The following is a 23,642-nucleotide window of genomic DNA, read 5'->3' as shown; positions in this document are numbered from 1 at the left end:
TCCCTCCAACCCTGTTCCACTCGCGAATATTGCGTGGGAAAATGATTGTTAGTAAGCCTCTGCATTGGCTCTAATTTCTCGGATTTTCTCCTTGTGGTCAATACGCGAGATGTATGTGGGGAGAAGTAATATATTGTCTGACTCCTCATGAAAAATACTGTTCTGAAATTTCAATAGTAAATCTCTCCATGATGCGCAACACCTCTCTTGTAACATCTGCTGCCAGTGGAGTTTGTTTAGCATCTCTGTAATGCTCTCTTGCCAGCTAAAAGATCCCGCGACGAAACAGGCCACTATTTGTTGGACCTTTTCTATCTCCTCTATCAGACCTACCTGATAGGGATCCTATATAGATGAACAATACCCAAGAATTGGGTGAACAAGCGCCTTACAAGCCACTTCCTTCGTGGACGACTTAAATTTCCTTAAGATTCTTCTTTTTTCATTAAATAGCAATGCAGGATGGTGTCAAATGGCTTACTGAAATCAAGGAACATGGCATCAACCGGAGCGCCGTTGTCCACTGTGCTGTGGATCTCATGGAGGAACAGACCAAGCTGAGTTTCGCAGAATCTCTGTTTGCGAAATCCATGTTGATTTTTATAAAGATGTTCATTTTCCAGAAACGTCATAATTCTTGAGCACACCTAGCTGCAGAACTACTAAAGAGCACTCAGTATACTTTAAGTTTGTTCATAAATAAGGGCAGCCACAAAACAGTTGAAAAATTGTTGTATTAATTTTTCCCCTACATTGACCTCATGTTGCATCAAAATGGTGAATGACACTGACTTAAAATTTCAGCAGTGTGTTGAATACAAAATGCCATAGGGCTCAAAGAAAATTCTGCTCTGTTAACCGATGCCCAAATTGTCACCTTCCAATTTGACCTAGATCTTGGGCTATGCTATGGGCCTGACAAAACAATCAAGATTTCTGGCTAGGGTATCCCTATAGATCCTAGTCCATTTTGCAGCCACCTATCGAACACCTGATACAACGTGAAAATTTACATATGCTGAGGTCAAATTTTGTACACCTTATTGTATTCTATCCCCCCCCCCCCCCCCCCCCCCCCCCGAACCATGGACCTTGTTGTTGGTGGGGAGGCTTGCGTGCCTCAGTGATACAGATAGCAGTACCATAGGTACAACCACAACGGAGCGGTATCTGTTGAGAGGCCAGGCAAATGTGTGGTTCCTGAAGAGGGGCAGCAGCTTTTCAGTAGTGCAGTGGCAACAGTCTGGATCACTGACTGATCTGGCCTTGTAACACTAACCAAAATGGCCTTGCTGTGCTGGTACTGCGAATGGCTGAAAGCAAAGGGAAACTACAGCCGTAATTTTTCCTGAGTGCATGCAGCTTTACTGTATGGTTAAATGATGATGGCATCCTCTTGGGTAAAATATTCTGGAGGTAAAATAGTCCCCCATTTGGAATTCCGGGCAGGGACTACTCAAGAGGACGTCGTTATCAGGAGAAAGAAAACTGGAATTCTATGGATTGGAGTGTGGAATGTCAGATCCCTTAATCGGGTAGGTAGGTTAGAAACTTTAAAAAGCGAAATGGATAAGTTAAAGTTAGATATAGTGGGAATTAGTGACGTTTGGTGGCAGGAGGAACAAAACTTTTGACCAGGTGAATACAGGGTTATAAATACAAAATCAGATAGGGGTAATGCAGGAGTAGGTTTAATAATGAATAAAAAACTAGGAGTGCAGGTAAGCTACTACAAACAGCATAGTGAACACATTATTGTGGTCAAGACAGACATGAAGCCCACGCTTATTACAGTAGTACAAGTTTATATGCCAACTAGCTCTGCAGATGATGAAGAAATGTATGATGAGGTAAAAGAAATTATTCAGATAGTGAAGGGAGAAAAAAATTTGATAGTCATGGGTGACTGGAATTCGATAGTAGGAAAAGGAAGAGAAGGAAACGTAGTAGGTGCATATGGATTGGGGGTAAGAAATGAAAGAGGAAGCCACCTGGTAGAATTTTGCACAGAGCATAACTTAATCATAGCTAACACTTGGTTCAAGAGTCATGAAAGAAGGTTGTATACATGGAAGAAGACTGGAGATACTAGAAGGTATCAGATAGATTATATAATAACTTCCTGGCAGATTAAAACTGTGTGCCCGACCGAGACTCGAACTCGGGACCTTTGCCTTTCGCGGGCAAGTGCTCACCACCTGAGCTACCGAAGCACGACTCACGCCCTGTACTCACAGCTTTACTTCTGCCAGTATCTCGTCTCCTACCTTCCAAACTTTACAGAAGCTCTCCTGCGAACCTTGCAGAACTAGCACTCCTGAAAGAAAGGATATAGTGGAGACATGGCTTAGCCACAGCCTGGGGGATGTTTCCAGAATGAGATTTTCACTCTGCAGCGGAGTGTGCGCTGATATGAAACTTCCTGGCAGATTAAAACTGTGCGCCCGACCGAGACTCGAACTCGGGACCTTTGCCTTTCGCGGGCAAGTGCTCACCACCTGAGCTACCGAAGCACGACTCACGCCCGGTACTACAGCTTTACTTCTGCCAGTATCTCGTCTCCTACCTTCCAAACTTTACAGAAGCTCTCCTGCGAACCTTGCAGAACTAGCACTCCTGAAAGAAAGGATATAGTGGAGACATGGCTTAGCCACAGCCTGGGGGATGTTTCCAGAATGAGATTTTCACTCTGCAGCGGAGTGTGCGCTGATATGAAACTTCCTGGCAGATTAAAACTGTGCGCCTGACCGAGACTCGAACTCGGGACCTTTGCCTTTCGCGGGCAAGTGCTCACCATCTGAGCTACCGAAGCACGACTCACGCCCGGTACTCACAGCTTTACTTCTGCCAGTATCTCGTCTCCTACCTTCCAAACTTTACAGAAGCTCTCCTGCGAACCTTGCAGAACTAGCACTCCTGAAAGAAAGGATATAGTGGAGACATGGCTTAGCCACAGCCTGGGGGATGTTTCCAGAATGAGATTTTCACTCTGCAGCGGAGTGTGCGCTGATATGAAACTTCCTGGCAGATTAAAACTGTGCGCCCGACCGAGACTCGAACTCGGGACCTTTGCCTTTCGCGGGCAAGTGCTCACCATCTGAGCTACCGAAGCACGACTCACGCCCGGTACTCACAGCTTTACTTCTGCCAGTATCTCGTCTCCTACCTTCCAAACTTTACAGAAGCTCTCCTGCGAACCTTGCAGAACTAGCACTCCTGAAAGAAAGGATATAGTGGAGACATGGCTTAGCCACAGCCTGGGGGATGTTTCCAGAATGAGATTTTCACTCTGCAGCGGAGTGTGCGCTGATATGAAACTTCCTGGCAGATTAAAACTGTGCGCCCGACCGAGACTCGAACTCGGGACCTTTGCCTTTCGCGGGCAAGTGCTCACCATCTGAGCTACCGAAGCACGACTCACGCCCGGTACTCACAGCTTTACTTCTGCCAGTATCTCGTCTCCTACCTTCCAAACTTTACAGAAGCTCTCCTGCGAACCTTGCAGAACTAGCACTCCTGAAAGAAAGGATATAGTGGAGACATGGCTTAGCCACAGCCTGGGGGATGTTTCCAGAATGAGATTTTCACTCTGCAGCGGAGTGTGCGCTGATATGAAACTTCCTGGCAGATTAAAACTGTGCGCCCGACCGAGACTCGAACTCGGGACCTTTGCCTTTCGCGGGCAAGTGCTCACCATCTGAGCTACCGAAGCACGACTCACGCCCGGTACTCACAGCTTTACTTCTGCCAGTATCTCGTCTCCTACCTTCCAAACTTTACAGAAGCTCTCCTGCGAACCTTGTAGAACTAGCACTCCTGAAAGAAAGGATATAGCGGAGACATGGCTTAGCCACAGCCTGCGGGATGTTTCCAGAATGAGATTTTCACTCTGCAGCGGAGTGTGCGCTGATGTGAAACTTCCTGGCAGATTAAAACTGTGTGCCCGACCGAGACTCGAACTCGGGACCTTTGCCTTTCGCGGGCAAGTGCTCACCATCTGAGCTACCGAAGCACGACTCACGTCCGGTACTCACAGCTTTACTTCTGCCAGTATCTCGTCTCCTACCTTCCAAACTTTACAGAAGCTCTCCTGCTAACCTTGCAGCTTTAATCTGCCAGGAAGTTTCATATCAGTGCACACTCCGCTGCAGAGTGAAAATCTCATTCTGGAAACATCCCCCAGGCTGTGGCTAAGCCATGTCTCCGCTATATCCTTTCTTTCAGGAGTGCTAGTTCTACAAGGTTCGCAGGAGAGCTTCTGTAAAGTTTGGAAGGTAGGAGACGAGATACTGGCAGAAGTAAAGCTGTGAGTACCGGGCGTGAGTCGTGCTTCGGTAGCTCAGATTGTGAGCACTTGCCCGCGAAAGGCAAAGGTCCCGAGTTCGAGTCTCGGTCGGGCGCACAGTTTTAATCTGCCAGGAAGTTTCATATCAGCGCACACTCCGCTGCAGAGTGAAAATCTCATTCTGGAGATTATATAATGGTAAGACAGAGATTTAGGAACCAGGTTTTAAATAATAAGACATTTCCAGGGATAGATGTGGACTCTGACCACAATTATTGGTTATGAACTGTAGATTAAAACTGAAGAAACTGCAAAAAGGTGGGAATTTCAGGAGATGAGACCTGGATAAACTGAAAGAACCAGAGGTTGTATAGATTTTCAGGGAGAGCATAAGGGAACAATTGTCAGGAATAGGGGAAAGAAATACAGTAGAAGAAGAATGGTTGGTAACAGAAGAGATACTGAATTTAATTGATGAAAGGAGAAAATACAAAAATCCAGCAAGTGAAGCAGGAAAAAAGGAATACAAACGTCTCAAAAATGAGATCGACAGGAAGTGCAAAATGGCCAAGCAGGGATGGCTAGAGGACAAACGTAAGGATGTAGAGGCTTAACTCACTAGGGGTAAGATAGATACTGCCTACAGGAAAATTAAAGAGACCTTTGGAGAAAAGAGAAGCACTTGTACGAATATCAAGAGCTCAGATGGAAACCCAGTTCTAAGCAAAGAAGGGAAAGCAGAAAAGTGGAAGGAGTATACAGAGGGTCTATACAGGGGCGATGTTCTTGAGGACAATATTATGGAAATGGAAGACGATGTAGATGATGATGAAATGGGAGATATGATACTGGGTGAATAGTTTGACAGAGCACTGGAAGACCTGAGTCGAAACAAGGCCCCAGGAGTAGACAACATTCCATTAGAACTACTGACAGCCTTGGGAGAGCCAGTCCTGACAAAACTCTACCATCTGGTGAGCAAGATGTATGAGACAGGTGAAATAGGCCTACCATCAGACTTGAAGAAGAATATAATAATTCCAATCCTAAAGAAAGCAGGTGTTGACAGCTGTGAAAATTACCGAACTATCAGTTTAACAAGTCACAGATGCCAAATACTAATGCGAATTCTTTACAGACGAATGGAAAAACTGGTAGAAGCCGACCTTGGAGAAGATCAATTTGGATTCCGTAGAAATATTGGAACACGTGAGGCAATACTGACCCTACGACTTATCTTAGAAGAAAGATTAAGGAAAGGTAAACCTAGATTTGTAGCATTTGTAGACTTAGAGAAAGCTTTTGACAATGTTGACTGGAATACTCTCTCTCAAATTCTGAAGGTGGCAGGGGTAAAATACAGGGATCGAAAGGCTATTTACAAATCGTACAGAAAGCAGATGGCAGTTATAAGAGTTGAGGGACATGAAAGGCAAGCAGTGGTTGGGAAGGGAGTGAGACAGGGATGTGGCCTCTCCCCAATGTTATTCAATCTGTATATTGAGCAAGCAGTAAAGGAAACAAAAGAAAAATTTGGAGTAGGTATTAAAATCCATGGAGAAGAAATAAAAACTTTAGAGGTTCGCCGATGACATTGCAATTCTGTCAGAGACAGCAAAGGACTTGGAAGAGCAGTTGAACGGAATGGACAGTGTCTTGAAAGGAGGGTATAAGATGAACATAAACAAAAGCGAAACGAGGATAATGGAATGTCGTCGAATTAAGTCGAGTGATGCTGAGGGAATTAGATTAGGAAATGAGTCACTTATAGTAGTAAAGGAGTTTTGCTATTTGGGGATCAAAATAACTGATGATGGTCGAAGTAGTGAGGAAATAAAATGTAGACTGGCAATGGCAAGGAAACCATTTCTGAAGAAGAGAAATGTGATAACATCGGGTATAGATTTAAGTGTCAGGAAGTCGTTTCTGAAAGTATTTGTATGAAGTGTAGCCATGTATGGAAGTGAAACATGGACGATAAATAGTTTGGAGAAAAAGAGAATAGAAGCTTTCGAAATGTGGTGTTACAGAAGTATGCTGAAGATTAGATGGGTAGATCACATAACTAACGAGGAGGTACTGAATAGAATTGGGGAGAAGAGGAGTTTGTGGCACAACTTGACTAGAAGAAGGGATCAGTTAGTAGGACATGTTCTGTCGCATCAAGGGATCACCAATTTAGTACTGGAGGGCAGTGTGGAGAGTAAAAATCACACAGGGAGACCAAGAGATGAATACACTAAGCAGATTCAGAAGGATGTAGGTTGCAGTAGGTATTGGGAGATAAAGAAGCTTGCACTGGATAGAGTAGCATGGAGAGCTGCATCAAACCAGTCTCAGGACTGAAGACCACCAAAACAAGAACAATGACAATGGCTACAAAAACAACATTGTATTCTATATGGAACATCTGTAGAATAAAGAGAAATATTCAAAATGAGTCATTGCCTGTGACAAGGGGAGTGCATAACCTGTGACAAACACCAAAAGCTTGGCGACGATAATGTTATATCAGTGGCAAGTTTTTCATATGGGCTAAGGGGGTCAATGGAAGAGTCGGATTCCACCTGTCTGCTTTGACCCTCTGATGTAAGGGTGTTGTGGTGTGTGACATCATTACAGCGCGGAGTTGGAGTTGGTTGTGTTTGTAGATGCCATCTTGTTGTGTTTCATGGCATCCTCTATCTGTGTGTGTGTGTGAGATGGCCGGCTGTAATTTGTTGGTGGTAAGTAACTGTTTTTTTTTTTTGTTCTATTTTTCTCAAGTTGTAATGTTTTGTGAATTTATTGTGTATTGAATGTGTTTTAATTTACATAGGGATGTTTCAGTTCTTAATTTTTGAGGTGCTGTGGTTTTGGTTTTGCTTTTCGTAGCTGTAGCTGTTGGTTTTTTTTGTATAAGTAGTTATAGTATAGGCCTATATAGGTCAAGGGAATTGACCGATTCCAATTTTCGTTTTTTTATATGTAGGTATAGGTGTTTCAGTACTGTCAGCTGTGGTCAAGGGAAATGTCTGATTCCAATTTCTGTAATTTTTACTGTAGGCATTGGTGTTTTGGTATCGTCAACTGCCGTTGACCTATATAGGTCAAGGGAAGTGTCCGATTCCTGTAGATCTTGTAAATTTTTTTTTGTTCGTCATCTTGTGTGTTTTGGGATTATGGTGTATTTTTTACTGTTATATTTAGCTTGTCCACTCCCTAAAACCACCAATTTCCCGCAGTTGTCCCGTTAGTTTGATTGTATTTTTGGAGGGGGAGGTTATTATCTTATTTATACGTATTTTTGTGTTTGTGGCTGTGTGTATGTAGTGATATCATAGGCACCATAGTGGAGACGCTTAGAATAGCCATTTCCACCACGTTGATGACGTCATGGGTCAAAGCAAACGGGTGGAATCGGTCACTTCTGTACTCCCAGGCTAAGCTACAATTCAGCATGTTAACACAACCAGGTTCTTTTAGTTTCACGTTCTTTGGATTCTCCAACTCACAATCAAACTGTCACCAACATACCCCGACCTCAGGCTAAGCTATAGATCAGAGCAGTCACATTTATTGGCCTCGCTGACAAGCAACAAAACTGTGAATATACATAGAAAAAGGTGTCACAACAGTCATTAACTTTACATCACCAGTCAAACTTTGGCTCAGAAGGGGGTAAATTATGCTGCCACAAAAGTCTTTGGTCACTTACTTAATAGCATCAAAAGTCTGACAGATAGCCATTTAGCATTTAAAAGGAAATTAAAATAATTTCTGAATGGCAACTCCTTCCACTCATTAGATGTGTTTTTGGATATAGTAAGTGCATAATTTCCCCCACCCCCCACCCAAAAAAAAAAAAAAAAAAAAAAGAAAAATTATTGTCATGTAATATTTTGTGTAATGTAGTATCTTGGATAGACACCTTTTATTAACCTGACACGTTCCACATCATTACGAAGTGTCATATTCATGATCTATGGAACAAGGACTAACTTAATCTAATCTTATCTATCGATTACCCTACTGATCGTACCTATTCAAAATTTCATTCAGGTTGGAGATGGTCACCTGGGGACTACTAATTCACTTGGTGTAGAATAACCCAGAAACAAATTAAGTGTATATAGTGCACATGAGAAACTGCAGACAAAGTGTTCTTATAAAACTGAACGTCTACCTTATGACAATTTTGAAAGTTAATTGGAGTGGGGGGGGGACTGTATTACAACAAAGACTATTATTAAAGAGCAGTTGCAGAGAAAGCTGCAATGAACACATCAAAAGCTATTAGCATTAAAAAATTTTGAATACGGCTGGCATTAATAGCAACAATTACAGAATATATAAAAATGGGTCGGTTCGGTAACTAACATGTCTACGTCACAATATACAAGGCAATGATCGGTCTCGAAAAACACTGGATGTTTGTACCCATGCACGTTAAGGTGCTTCATATACAATGAGTAACGAACTATTAAGCAGTGGCCAGTACCTATTTGACAATTATACTTCAATTTAACTTTGACTGAAACTGATAAAATTTTGTACTATGAACCGCATCATAGTCGAACTGCAGCAGACTGAGCGGAGGGGCGCAGTGGTTAGCACACTGGACTCGCATTCCGGAGGACGACAATTCAAACCCGTCTCCGGCCACCCTGATTTAAGTATTCCATGATTTCCCTAAATAGTTTCAGGCAAATGTCGGGATGGTTCCTTTGAAAGGGCACAGCCGATTTCCTTCCCAATTCTTCCATAATGCGAGCTTGTGCTCCGTCTCTAATGACCTCGTTGTCGACGGGACGTAAAACACTAATCTCTTCCTCCTCCTCTAACTACAGCACATCAAACAGACATCTTAGATCTACTATAATCAAACAATCATTAATTTGAACTTACCAGTCTGTCTCTATCCAAGGTAAATATTGACACACATTTATCAAAAGAGCCAGATGCTAATCGTCTTCCATCGCAACTCCAACCAACAGAATGCACTTTAGAAGAATGTGCCTGATATTCTCGTGTTTTATTGTGTGTTTTGAAGTAATTCTGCAATTCTTCAATATTGCTATAGAAATCTACCATCGTTACAACGTATACTGACAGAAAATTACAAGTACTGTTTTCAAACACTGTAACTTTCCGCGGCGTCGCGATCAAAATCAACACAAACACAAACGCATGCTTGTTGATGTTGGGTTGTCGTTGTTGGCTTATAGTATCAGAGATGGTGACAAATCTGCAGAAGACGAATCAACCAGTGGATTTTTTTGTATCAAAGCATATATGCAGTAGTATGAGAGCTATGTTCTTCAGGTAATTCACACCGTTAATCAACACAAACGTATAATATTTGCTCATATATAAGAAAGTAGAAACCACAGTCTAAAGTAGAAACTACGGCCCAGATCGAATCATATCGATATGGTTTAAAGCTAAAACTGAACGAAGCCACTGGCATGTGAACACGTGAAGATCGGAAAGTGTAAACCAAAGTATGGCGCCCTCAGAGGTAAACAAACGCATGATAAAATGTCAAACTGAACATTCTTAACACTACCATTCAGTAACGGGAGTTGTAATTCATTTAAAAGGCAGGTCAAACTTTTCAATTATTAATGTCTTTCTTTCCTTCTAAGGATCTGTCAACTGGCGTGAAAGATAGGAGCAACAACACCATCCTTATCAATTCTTGTAAGAATGAATTGTTTAAGTTAACAGACAATTATAGGACGCTGCATCGTAAGCTGAAGGGGACGTGGAAGGTTATGCTGTAAGTAAATTCGGAATATTTAGATCGTACCTGAAGTAAGTTTTAATAGTTTCGTATTGCTGTATTTTCACATTCAGAAATAAGGAAGAAATAACCGACGTTGCACTATCGGATACTTCTGTATTCGTTTTGCCTGGACCCCGAGAAAAGTTCTCAGAAGCAGAATTCAACTGCATGAAGAAATTTTTGGATTCCGGAGGATATATGTTAGTAATGCTTGGCGAAGGTGGTGAAAAGGCATTCCATACAAATATCAATTTTCTTCTTGAAGAATATGGTATTATGGTTAACAACGGTAAGTTGATTGATATATAATAACAATGACTAAAATTTATACAGTAGCCCCTGTATGTTGAATTATCTTATGCCTGTGAAATTCATTGTTACTAAATCAGAGTAAGTGCTATTTAAGTATTTGTGTTTTTGAACGTTGGGCGAAATAATGAAAAGCTTGTGTTTTGCATTTGTACTGAAAGATCTTCCTTCAATTTATGCTTATAATCCGTAGTGGTATTCTGTCCCAACACTGGTTTGATGCAGCTCCCCACACTAATGTATCCTGTGCAGGCCTCTTCATCTCCGGATAACTACTGGAACCTAAATCCGTTTTAACTTCCAATCTTCCACTCCCCCTCCCCCAATTACCAAATTGACGATTCTTTGATATTCAAAGTGGTGTTTCATCAACCAATCCGGTTTTTTTTCCCAGGTTATGCCACAAATTTCTTTTTTCGCAGCTTGATTCAATCTTTCTTCATTAATTATTTGATCTCCATACCTAACCTGTGGGTTAATGAATTAAATAAATTAATAAATAATTAATGAAGATAGATTGAATCAAGCTTCTGTACCATCACACTTCTGAAGCTCCTTTTCTCTTCCTATCTGAATTACTTGACATCTATGTGGTGCAATGTTTTTGAGTTGATTCGTGTTTGTATATGTTGTGTTGTAGTATTTGGTGGTGCACACTTGTGGTGAATGTTTAGGTTTGGTAGTTGGCCATTTGATCCAGGGTAATCATTGCATGAACTTTGTCCTGGAAGAGTATGCTTTGTCACCAGAGAATTACTTTGATTTATTAGTTCTGTGTTTTATGCGTTTGAATTTTTTGCTAGGTGTGATTGGTGTTGTGTTGTTTTTTGTTAGTGATGGGTGCGATTGATATATTCAACAATTACTCTGTCGTGAAGACATGATGATAGAGATTAAATTCTTACAGCTGTTTGTATTGATTGCTGATTATGTCAGATGTCACATTTGTGGTGAGAATATGAAGTTGACCAGAGTCCTGGACTTTCATATCTGGGATTTAAACACGTGGAGGTGCCGCCTTGATAATATTTGGAAATTGATTTTGGCATGGAACCTGGTTTGAGAGATTTAGATCTGCCGTGATGGAGATTGTTTTACTGACTTATTATTTTTTATCAGCCCTCTTTAAATTTTTGTGCGCATGGGAGTGGAGTGAGTGAGAATTGTGCTTGATTGGTTTTCTTTTTGTGGGAAGTATGTTCAGTGTATGTTAAATTTTGGAGGAAGTTGGGGGGGGGGGGGGGGTGGTGGTATGTGAAGGTCTGGCTTTGTGATGTAAATTGATAGTCTCAGTTTAGAAAGAGGAAGTATGGGAGTGGCAGTTCACAGGTTTGTGGGAGTTGGGGAGGTCTAACTATTTTTTTGGGGTGAGGGGAGGAGGGGATATGCAGACTGTGGTTTATGGGTGTTTGATAATCGTACCAAGAGGATCAAAATATCCACGGGTATGCTGCCGGTCTATAGTGTCCAACGGGCACAATATTTCGGCGATCAAACATGTCGCCATCATCAGGTGAACTGACGGACTGAGCTCCTGTGAACGTGCCGGCACGGAGATCCGTACGCTATGGCTGCTCAGAGGGAACTGGGTTCGGTCGCGGCGGCGGCCGATTTAAATACCCTCCGCCCGCGGCGCGCTCCCTCCGCCGTCCGCGCCCAGCGCCACGGTCGCGCGGTGGAACAGATTGCGACGGCGTCTGAGATGACGTCGGTGTGATGGCTCTGTCCGCCGTGGTCGTCACAACTATACGTCTGCTCGATTTACTCTTGATTAACCCGATCGCTGGTTCCCAAGCCTTGCTAAGATTTTAGCCACAGTCACGGTTTATGAGGTCGTCATTGGTGCGAATTTCGATGGCCTCTCTAACAACGCTGTCCCAGTATCTCGACGTCTGTACCAGAATCCTCGTGCGGTCATACTCCATGGAGTGATTTTCCGACAAACAATGTTCAGCGACCGCCGACTTGCTCGGATACATCAGTCGAGTGTGCCTCTGGTGTTCACGGCATCGATCCTCGACGGTACGCATCGTCTGACCAATATACGACTTGCCACATTGACACGGAATCTGGTACACGCCGGCCTTCCTCAAACCGAGGTCATCTTTGGCGCTCCCCACCAGCGCACGAGTTTTATTTGGAGGACAAAACACAGTTCCGACCCGGTGTTTCTTCAGAATGCGGGCGATTTTTCCCGAGAGTGCGCCTGTGTATGGAATAAATGCAGTGCCTACCTCCTCCCTCGTGACTTCATCCATCTCAACAGGTTGTGCTGCAGTGGTTGGGCGGAGAGCACGTTGAATCTGCCACTCTGAGTACCCATTTTTTCGAAATACAGTTCTCAGATGTTCCAATTCCTGGGGTAGACTCTCTGCGTCAGAGATAGTGCGCGCCCTATGTACTAGAGTTTTAAGTACCCCATCCCTCTGTGAAGGGTGGTGACAGCTGTCTGCATGCAAATACAGATCAGTGTGCGTAGCCTTCCGATACACCCCATGACCTAGGGTGCCGTCAGCCCTTCTATTGACCAAGACGTCAAGGAAAGGTAATTTACCCTCCGTTTCAGTCTCCATAGTGAAATTGATGTTGGGGTGTATGGAGTTTAGATGTGTAAGGAAGTCAAGGAGTTTATCCATACCATGTGGCCAGATGACGAACGTGTCGTCAACGTAACGGAAAAAGCAAGTAGGTTTCCATACGGATGACGACAGGGCTTCCTCCTCGAAGTTCTCCATGTACAAATTCGCTACCACCGGTGAGAGTGGGCTACCCATGGCGACTCCCTCCGTTTGTTCGTAGTATTCTCCATTAAAAAGAAAATACGTGGAAGTCAAGACATGCCTAAGAAGTTCAGTGGTCTTCTCGTCAAACTTCTGACTAATCAATTCTAGTGACTCTCGCAGGGGTACCCTCGTAAACAAGGAAACGACGTCAAAACTCACCATGATATCTGACTCATCCAACCTGAAGCTATCAAGGCGTTTAACAAAATCCACGGAATTACGGATGTGATGAGGGCATTTACCCACATAAGGACTTAATATTCCCGTCAGGTATTTGGCCAACAAATATGTAGGTGCCCTGATGTTGCTGACAATGGGGCGTAATGGTACCCCCTCTTTGTGAACCTTCGGGAGTCCATATAGTCTTGTCTTGTTCCTGGGATTGGATTGATGGTGTCACCTGGGTGTCAGCTGATTCCGCCCATAAGAAGGCTACGGGACGTCAAACAGCTAAGTTCTCACGTCTCCTTGACAAACCATCCCTGCAGATTCCGTGCAAGACTGTCATCAATTTGAGTGGCATGGTGTTGAGTTATGATGCGGTCTCGGTTTTGCAGAAAGGTCTCAACTTCGCTCCCACCCCCAAGTTCACTCCGGTCGCAGAAATTGTTAGTGCTGTTGAACAGGTTGCAGCTCGACTTCCGCCAGAATCAGCCGAGGAAATACGTCGTGAAACTTGTCGTGCGTTGACGAAATCCAAGCCGATGAAGTCAAATATCAGCAGTAAAGAGAGGGCGGCCATTCGTGATCTGAGGGAGCGCTCTGAAATTGTTGTCTTACCGGCTGACAAAGGCAATGCTACAGTTGTTGTCTCCCATAAGGACTACACTGATAAGATGCAGAGCCTGCTAAATGACAATTCCTACCGGAAGATCAGCGTTGACCCTACAAAGAAGGTGGAGAACAAGACGAGGGCGCTTCTCAAGGACGCAGATTTACCGGAGGGTGACGCTAAGAAATTGTTACCCCAAGGTCCGGTCCCGCCTAGACTAAATGGACTCCCGAAGGTTCACAAAGAGGGGGTACCATTACGCCCCATTGTCAGCAACATCAGGGCACCTACATATTTGTTGGCCAAATACCTGACGGGAATATTAAGTCCTTATGTGGGTAAATGCCCTCATCACATCCGTAATTCCGTGGATTTTGTTAAACGCCTTGATAGCTTCAGGTTGGATGAGTCAGATATCATGGTGAGTTTTGACGTCGTTTCCTTGTTTACGAGGGTACCCCTGCGAGAGTCACTAGAATTGATTAGTCAGAAGTTTGACGAGAAGACCACTGAACTTCTTAGGCATGTCTTGACTTCCACGTATTTTCTTTTTAATGGAGAATACTACGAACAAACGGAGGGAGTCGCCATGGGTAGCCCACTCTCACCGGTGGTAGCGAATTTGTACATGGAGAACTTCGAGGAGGAAGCCCTGTCGTCATCCGTATGGAAACCTACTTGCTTTTTCCGTTACGTTGACGACACGTTCGTCATCTGGCCACATGGTATGGATAAACTCCTTGACTTCCTTACACATCTAAACTCCATACACCCCAACATCAATTTCACTATGGAGACTGAAACGGAGGGTAAATTACCTTTCCTTGACGTCTTGGTCAATAGAAGGGCTGACGGCACCCTAGGTCATGGGGTGTATCGGAAGGCTACGCACACTGATCTGTATTTGCATGCAGACAGCTGTCACCACCCTTCACAGAGGGATGGGGTACTTAAAACTCTAGTACATAGGGCGCGCACTATCTCTGACGCAGAGAGTCTACCCCAGGAATTGGAACATCTGAGAACTGTATTTCGAAAAAATGGGTACTCAGAGTGGCAGATTCAACGTGCTCTCCGCCCAACCACTGCAGCACAACCTGTTGAGATGGATGAAGTCACGAGGGAGGAGGTAGGCACTGCATTTATTCCATACACAGGCGCACTCTCGGGAAAAATCGCCCGCATTCTGAAGAAACACCGGGTCGGAACTGTGTTTTGTCCTCCAAATAAAACTCGTGCGCTGGTGGGGAGCGCCAAAGATGACCTCGGTTTGAGGAAGGCCGGCGTGTACCAGATTCCGTGTCAATGTGGCAAGTCGTATATTGGTCAGACGATGCGTACCGTCGAGGATCGATGCCGTGAACACCAGAGGCACACTCGACTGATGTATCCGAGCAAGTCGGCGGTCGCTGAACATTGTTTGTCGGAAAATCACTCCATGGAGTATGACCGCACGAGGATTCTGGTACAGACGTCGAGATACTGGGACAGCGTTGTTAGAGAGGCCATCGAAATTCGCACCAATGACGACCTCATAAACCGTGACTGTGGCTAAAATCTTAGCAAGGCTTGGGAACCAGCGATCGGGTTAATCAAGAGTAAATCGAGCAGACGTATAGTTGTGACGACCACGGCGGACAGAGCCATCACACCGACGTCATCTCAGACGCCGTCGCAATCTGTTCCACCGCGCGACCGTGGCGCTGGGCGCGGACGGCGGAGGGAGCGCGCCGCGGGCGGAGGGTATTTAAATCGGCCGCCGCCGCGACCGAACCCAGTTCCCTCTGAGCAGCCATAGCGTACGGATCTCCGTGCCGGCACGTTCACAGGAGCTCAGTCCGTCAGTTCACCTGATGATGGCGACATGTTTGATCGCCGAAATATTGTGCCCGTTGGACACTATAGACTGGCAGCATACCCGTGGATATTTTGATTATCAAATACGCCGGGAGAAACTCAAGAATCACATCGTACCAAGAGGAGCTTGGATGAGAGGTTCAGGTACATCATTCCACACTGTGTCAACTCAATACCAGAGTTCATCAATCATAGTCATAGATGAGTGGTGGTGTGCCAATCTCTCTTGACGAGCCACGACATGATGTTTTCCATTGGAGAGAAATCTGGAGAATGTACTGGCCAAGGCGTCAGTCAAACATCCTCATTGTTGAAGCCTTTCAGGGCAACACAGGCAGCATCCAAACTACAGTTATTTTGTGAGGGACATCTTGGAGACCTTGAAAATAAGCCACAGCTATCAGTCTTAATACATCAGAAGCACAACGACTGCTGTCCAAACTACTGGCTATGCAAACCAGAGGTGTTTGTGTTCTGTATCCAATGATGTTCGCTATCATCACATTAGGTAATGAGTTCCTATGACAAATGGAATGTGCAATTTGTTCTTGTCGGTGGCTCCACGTGATTATAAATCAGTTACGATGCTACTCTGATGAACTGGAACTCGTCACAAAAGACTACATGGTGCCACAGTAGTCTCCAGTATTGTCAGTAAGCACATCACTCTTTGTGTGCATCTCTCTGCTGCTGTGTCAAGGGAAGATGCAACAATGGTTGCCTTTCTGACAGTCTGTGATGCTCCTGAAATTGTTGCCCTATCCAGTGGATAATTGCTTTGCTTCAGACAACCTCACGTCCTGATCTGAGGAACATGATGTGGTTGTGTGATCTGAGTACCTAAGCAAACACTTTGTTGTCTCAGATCCTGGTTGAGTGGGGCTATTGGGATCCTGTATGGTGTTGAATGTGCCCCACTTCAACTCATCAGTTCCATATTTGCACGGCAGCACAGGTGTTCGTTGGGGGTGGGTTGGGGGAGAGGGGTGGAGGAGCAGTAGCAGGACTCTTAAATTGTTGTTTCTTATGTAAACAGTTTTGCCAGTTTTGAGATGTGTCATACCACAAGAACTAAATTTTATACATAGTGCTGCAGGTGGCTAAATGGCAGATTTAACGGAATCCCAGATATTATTTATAGAAGTGTTTGAGACCTCTATAAAGAATAAAAATTTTCAGATACCTATGCATTACATTTGTTAAATCTTTACCAATCCCATCCGCTATATAATGATGAACTGCACTGTTGATAGGCCATGATCCTGTCAGCGTCTGATTTGGACAGATACTGACAGATGTTTCTCCTTCTTACACAAGGTATAGAGCTCTTGAAAACAACTAAAATTCAAATGTGCTTCTGAATGAGAAATCAGCTGCTTAATCTTTCCTTGTATACAGAATGTAGCTACCATTTATCTACTTATTTCATGCAGTTGCATTGAAATTCAAATTGTTTGCATATCTCAACATATAGTAAAAGTTATATAAAACTAATGTATGTTGTATGTTGCTTTCATGGTGTTGCAGTTTTTATGGCTAGCAGTGTAGTTGTGCGTTTCAACAAGAAATTTTTCCTAAAAAGCAGATGTACTCATAATGGCCATTGAACTTTCTTACACAACAACAACAACGTAACTCAAAGGATGTTGTAGTTACATTTGTGGATTTCAAAAAGGCTTTTGATTCAGTTAACAGAGAGACTATAGATAAAATAATTTGAGTATTTGGCATAACGTCTGAACTGACAAACCTAATTTGTGGAATACTTAAAGGTACAGTCTGTAAAGTAAAATTTATGGGAGAAATTTGACAGCCTTTTAAAATAGAATCAGCTGTATGACAAGGTGATGACCTGTCCCTGATTATTTTTAATAGTGTGTTAGAGAAAACCGTGAGAATTTGGAATGAAAAACTTATTGAACTCAACACCTCCACTATAAGGTTAGGAAGAGGAAGCAAAAGGATCAAAATCATCTGTCTTGCATTTGCAGATGATTTTGCTATACTTTCCAAAAATGTGGCATCTGCTATAACGCAAATAAATCTCCTGGAAGAAATAGCCAGCTGAATGTCTTAAAAATTTCTGCAGGGGGGGTGGGGAATTGTAACAAATTTTAAGGATGCTCCAAAATTCCTGAAATCAGATATTGGCCAAATGGAGAGGGTAAAAAATTTCAAATATCTAGAGGAGATAATCCAAGAAAATGCTTTGGAAAAATCAGTGATAGAGGAAAGGTTGCATAAAATGGGGAGAGCATAGGGTATCATCAAAGACCTCTACAATAAAAAGTACCTATCCAAAAAATGCAAAAATAAGGCATTAAAACACAATAGTGAAGCCAGAAAGCCTATATGCAAGCAAATGCCTGACGTTAAATTATAATTTAGATAAATTAGAAGTACTGGAAAGGCCAATTAGAAGGAAAATATTAGGAACATGAAACACAGCAGAAGGTTTGAAATTACAAAGGAATGCTGAAATATACCAAAATGTAGTAAATATATCAAACATAATGAGAAAAATAAGGTCCACATCTTTTGGACATTTTTCCAGATGCAAGACAGTAGATTAACTAATAAGATTTTCAAATATTTGTGGGGTAAGAAGTCCACAACAAGCTGGGTCAACAAAAGCAGAATTTGGACTAGATCGAAAGACAACAAACATCATAAAAGAAACACTCATGGAGACCAAATCCAAAGTAAAATTTATGGGAGAATTGAGCACAGAATTTGAAATAGACACAGGAGTACGACAAGGGGATGGACTGTCCCCAGTGCTCTTCAATTGTGCTCTTGAAAAAGTTCGAGAATGGAGAAAAGCAGGTGCACCAGCACACAGACTGGGACCAAAATCGAAGGGCATAGAATTAGGCTGTTTAGCATTTGCTGATGACATGGCACCTTCTGATCTCAAAATTGGTAATAAGTACATCTCTCGAGTAAAAGAATTTAAATATTTAGGTGAATGGACTGCAGAAAATTGTAATGAAAAGAAATCTCTCAGATGAAGAGCCCAGAAAATGGAGACGGCGTTTCAGTTAACAAAAAACCTTTACAACAAAAAGAGTCTCTCATGGAACTGCAAAATACGACACTACACAACAGTAATGAAACCCGAAGCTCTCTATGCATCTGAGACACTAGATCTTCAACACAGAACACTAAAATGGGAAATAGAAGTGAAAGAACGTAAAATAATGAGGAAAAGGACCAAGAACTAAAGATGGTGTGCAATATCCAAAACCTAATGCAGAAATATATAAAAATATCTACAAAATAACAGACACAATGTGCATGAGAAGAAGCCAATTCATGGGACATATAGAAAGAATGGGCTCAAACAGATTAAAGCACAAAATCCATACATTTTTAAAGAACAAAACTACAAGACCGAACTGGTACAAACAGATAGCAAAAGACCTGAAAGAATTAGGGTCTTAAAATCTACATGACAGAAATGAAATCAGAAAAATAAACACACGTGGTTTTGAGGAAGAAAAGAGACAAACGTGGTCTACGCAACGAAAGCTAGCCCTTTTTTGCTTATGAAGGAATACTGGGTGATAAGGAAGGCCAACAAATGTCGATTACGGTGGTCGTAAGTGATCCATCCGCGAAGAAGAAGAAGAAGAAGAATATAAAAGCAGAAGATATAACCAACAAAGAATCCTTTTGGGAAAAAGTATTGAAAATGGAAGAATTCCAAGGCAGGGTAGCTAAAAAGACTGGTTCAAAATTGTCTGGAGACAGAAAGAAGAAACATAGTGAACAGATGAAAGCATACTGAGAGAAAAGAAAAGAACAAAGAATGAAGAATTGAAATTGTTATGTGGTCCTCAGATGGCGTATTCGCAGTAAAATAATAATAATAATAATAATAATAATAATAATAATAATAATAATAATAATAGTAGTAGTAGTAGTAGTAGTAGTAGTAGTAGTATAATACGGACACTAAATCATGGTCATTTTAGACGGGGACTGTTTTGAACAAAAGTTGCGTAAAATACTGGTGGAGGTCGGCCCTGAACCACCACTGCCAATTCCAGCAAACAGTTGTGTTGCAGTAACTACCAAATGCCTTGTGTACTCCCAATTTGTTTTGTCTTGTGAACTGCTTAAAAAAAAAGGAGGGGGGGGGGGGGGGAGAAGAGAGAGAGAGAGAGAGAGAGAGAGAGAGAGAGAGAGGCTAATCCTCGTGCTCAAAGGGATTCAAATGCGTTTCTCACCACAACAAAAGAACTCGGCAGTCCCCATGGCCATTATGTCAGTTCTGCTTTCATAGAAGCACATAACACAGACATAAGATAGCAGCCATTCAGGAGAGAGGCAAGGATTGTTCTTCTCCTCTAGGGTGCCCTAGGTTCTCATTTGTTTACGATTGCAGCCGACTGCCATAATATACTGTTAGCATATTAATAGCAAGTGCTGCATCAGGTGGCTTTGTGGGGTCACTGTAATATCCTAGCACTGGCCTATGAAGTGGTTGTTGCAAATTATTCAGAATGTAGCACTGTTAGAACCATACCTTTTAGCATGTTGTGAAGTAATATAACATAAGTTAAATTTACATTTACACGTAAAACATAACGATGCTGGTTGTCAGCTTTGACTCGTGTCGTAATGATGTTGTGTGTGTGTGTGTGTGTGTGTGTGTGTGTGTGTGTGTGTGTGTGTGTGTGTGTGTGTGCAATCTTGATTTTGTTCTATACTATTTTTTGCACTCTAGGTTGCACTGACAGACTGATCTGTACCATAACCATAGGTCTTGGTTAGGTTAAAAGGTGAGATTTTGTTTGAGTTGGCTAAACCAATGAAGGCGAATACAAAATCTTAGTTATTAATATGTGGATCTGTAGCACATCTCAAGGTCTAGGTTGGATTGGAAGGTGACTGATTGTGAGTTGCAAAGCCTATGAAAGTGATGACATATGAATTAACTTACCTCTCATTATGGCATGTACTTGTACGCGTTGATTTGTGGTGTTTTATGTTTTCCATTTTGATATTGGGGTTCAAGGCAGGTTTCTTAACTTGATCATTTCATCAATTCGACTGTTAAGGCTTAAAGGAGAAATGTAACTAGCCCATTCCCTTTAAGGTAAAAAAAAAAAATGGAAATGTCGTGTGCCTAGGGCCTCCCATCGGGTAGACCGTTCGCCTGGTGCAGGTCTTTCGATTTGACGCCACTTCGGCGACCTGCGCGTCGATGGGGATGAAATGATGATGATTAGGACAACACAACACCCAGTCCCTGAACGGAGAAAATTTCCGACCCAGCCGGGAATCGAGCCCGGGCCCTTAGGATTGACAGTCTGTCACGCTGACCACTCAGCTACCGGGGCGGACCCTTTAAGGTTAAATGATATTTTGATCACATTCATAAAGAAATCAAATGTATTCCATTTCTACAGATTTATTAAGTAATATAATACTCGTTAATTTGTGAAATTGATGGTCAGGTTTAAATATAAAACATCAGTGTATCTTCTTTAAGATTTGTCACAGTATAAACTATCTTCGCTTTTGCTAGTAATTTGGGTCTTTCAGTAACAATTTTGCTAGTAATTTGGCACTTTCAGTAACAATTTTCCTTCAACAGTATACAAGGTCATACAAGTCTTAATTATGCTACATTTTTTTAAAGTACTTACAGCCATACTGCTTCATTGATATGCAGGAATCATTTTTAACCAAATTCAGAAATCCAACACATGGACAAAATTATCTATATTTTATTCATAGCTCTTATTTGTCAGAAACTGTAGTATGTATTTCAGAATAAAATTCAGTCATCAGTTGCACATACATTTTTATTTTGTTTTACTGGTTTTGACAAACTAATTTGTCATTTTCAGAAGCATACAAAATTAGGGATATTATAAATCTTTGGATCTTCACTATACGTTTATGTAAATTATAAGAGGTGTGTTACAGAAACTTACTTAGTGTTGGTTTAGTATATGTCTGTATCTTCTTCATAGAACCATAATGCCATGATACGTCTGAAAATGGCATATTGTATATGATCATTGTAAACACAGATTGACAGATTATTAGTTTACAGTAACTAATTCACATCCTTGTACACACCAGGCTGCTGTTCCAGCAGCAAGGAACGTATATAAAAGCATGTTGTTGTTGTTTTTGTTGTGGTCTTCAGTCCTGAGACTGGTTTGATGCAGCTCTCCATGCTACTCTATCCTGTGCAAGTTTCTTCATCTCCCAGTACCTACTGCAGCCTACATCATTCTCAGTCTGCTTAGTGTATACATCTCTTGGTCTCCCTCTATGATTTTTACCATGCTGCCCTCCAATACTAAATTGGTGATCCCTTGATGCCTCAGAACATGTCCTACCAACTGATCCCTTCTTCTGGTCAAGTTGTGCCACAAACTACTCTTCTCCCCAATTCTATTCAATACCTCCTCATTAGTTATGTGATCTACCCATCTAATCTTCAGCATTCTTCTGTAGCACCACATTTCGAAAGCTTCTATTCTCTTCTTGTCTAAACTATTTATCGTCCATGTTTCACTTCCATACAAGGCTACACCCCATACAAATACTTTCAGAAACGACTTCCTGACGCTTAAATCTATACTCGAAGTTAACAAATTTCTCTTCTTCAGAAACGCTTTGCTTGCCATTGCCAGTCTACATTTTATATCCTCTCTACTTCGACCATCATCAGTTGTTTTGCTCCCCAAATAGCAAAACTCCTTTACTACTTCAAGTGTCTCATTTCGTAATCTAATTCCCTCAGCATCACTCGACTTTATTCGACTACATTCCATCATCCTTGCTTTGCTTTTGTTGATGTTCATCTTATACCCTCCTTTCAAGACACTGTCCATTCCGTTCAACTGCTCTTCCAAGTCCTTTGCTATCTCTGACAGAATTACAATGTCATCGGCGAACCTCTAAAGTTTTTATTTCTTCTCCATGGACTTTAATGCCTACTCCGAACTTTTTTTTTGTTTCTGTTACTGCTTGCTCAATATACAGATTGAATAACATCGGGGAGAGGCTACAACCCTGTCTCACTCCCTTCCCAACCACTGCTTCCCTTTCATGTCCCTCGACTCTTATAGCTGCCATCTGCTTTCTGTACAAATTGTAAATAGCCTTTCGATCTCTGTATTTTACCCCTGCCACCTTCAGAATTTGAGAGAGAGTATTCCAGTCAACATTGTCAAAAGCTTTCTCTAAGTCTACAAATGCTACAAACCTAGGTTTACCTTTCCTTAATCTTTCTTCTAAGATAAGTCGTAGGGTCAGTATTGCCTCACATGTTCCAATATTTCTACGGAATCCAAATTGATCTTCTCCAAGGTCGGCTTCTACCAGTTTTTCCATTTGTATGTAAAGAATTCGCGTTAGTATTTGGCATCTGTGACTTGTTAAACTGATAGTTCGGTAATTTTCACAGCTGTCAACACCTGCTTTCTTTAGGATTGGAATTATTATATTCTTCTTCAAGTCTGAGGGAATTTCGCCTCTCTCATACATCTTGCTCACCAGATGGTAGAGTTTTGCCAGGACTGGCTCTCCCAAGGCTGTCAGTAGTTCTAATGGATTGTTGTCTACTCCCGGGACCTTGTTTCGACTTAGGTCTTTCAGAGCTCTGTCAAACTCTTCACCAGTATCATATCTCCCATTTCATCTTCATCTACATCCTCTTCCATTTCCATAATATTGTCCTCAAGAACATCGCCCCTGTATAGACCCTCTATATACTCCTTCCACATTTCTGCTTTCCCTTCTTTGCTTAGAACTGGGTTTCCATCTGAGCTCTTGATATTCATGCAAGTGGTTCTCTTTTCTCCGAAGGTCACTTTAATTTTCCTGTAGGCAGTATGTATC

The 23,642-nt window shown here is 42.3% G+C and overlaps 2 protein-coding genes across 2 annotated transcripts in view; one reads left to right on the top strand and one right to left on the bottom strand.

Annotated features, from left to right (window-relative positions):
• LOC124619482 (THO complex subunit 3) overlaps window positions 1–9,632 on the bottom strand; it is a 54,986-nt gene extending 45,354 nt beyond the window's left edge. The window contains exon 1 of the mRNA XM_047145896.1: window positions 9,173–9,632. Coding sequence (XP_047001852.1) covers window positions 9,173–9,358 — 186 coding nt within the window. The 5' untranslated portion in view covers window positions 9,359–9,632. The remainder of the gene's footprint in view (window positions 1–9,172) is intronic.
• A 28-nt stretch (window positions 9,633–9,660) lies between these two features.
• Window positions 9,661–23,642, top strand: part of LOC124619481 (intraflagellar transport protein 52 homolog) — a 75,939-nt gene continuing 61,957 nt past the window's right edge. Inside the window, exons 1-3 of the mRNA XM_047145894.1 lie at window positions 9,661–9,785; window positions 9,913–10,046; window positions 10,124–10,341. Coding sequence (XP_047001850.1) covers window positions 9,771–9,785; window positions 9,913–10,046; window positions 10,124–10,341 — 367 coding nt within the window. The 5' untranslated portion in view covers window positions 9,661–9,770. The remainder of the gene's footprint in view (window positions 9,786–9,912; window positions 10,047–10,123; window positions 10,342–23,642) is intronic.

Source organism: Schistocerca americana, chromosome 6 (assembly GCF_021461395.2).
Source record: "Schistocerca americana isolate TAMUIC-IGC-003095 chromosome 6, iqSchAmer2.1, whole genome shotgun sequence".
Taxonomy (NCBI): Eukaryota; Metazoa; Arthropoda; class Insecta; order Orthoptera; family Acrididae; genus Schistocerca; species Schistocerca americana.
The sequence above is the reverse complement of the archived record's forward strand: the minus strand, read 5'-3'. Positions and strand labels throughout refer to the sequence as shown.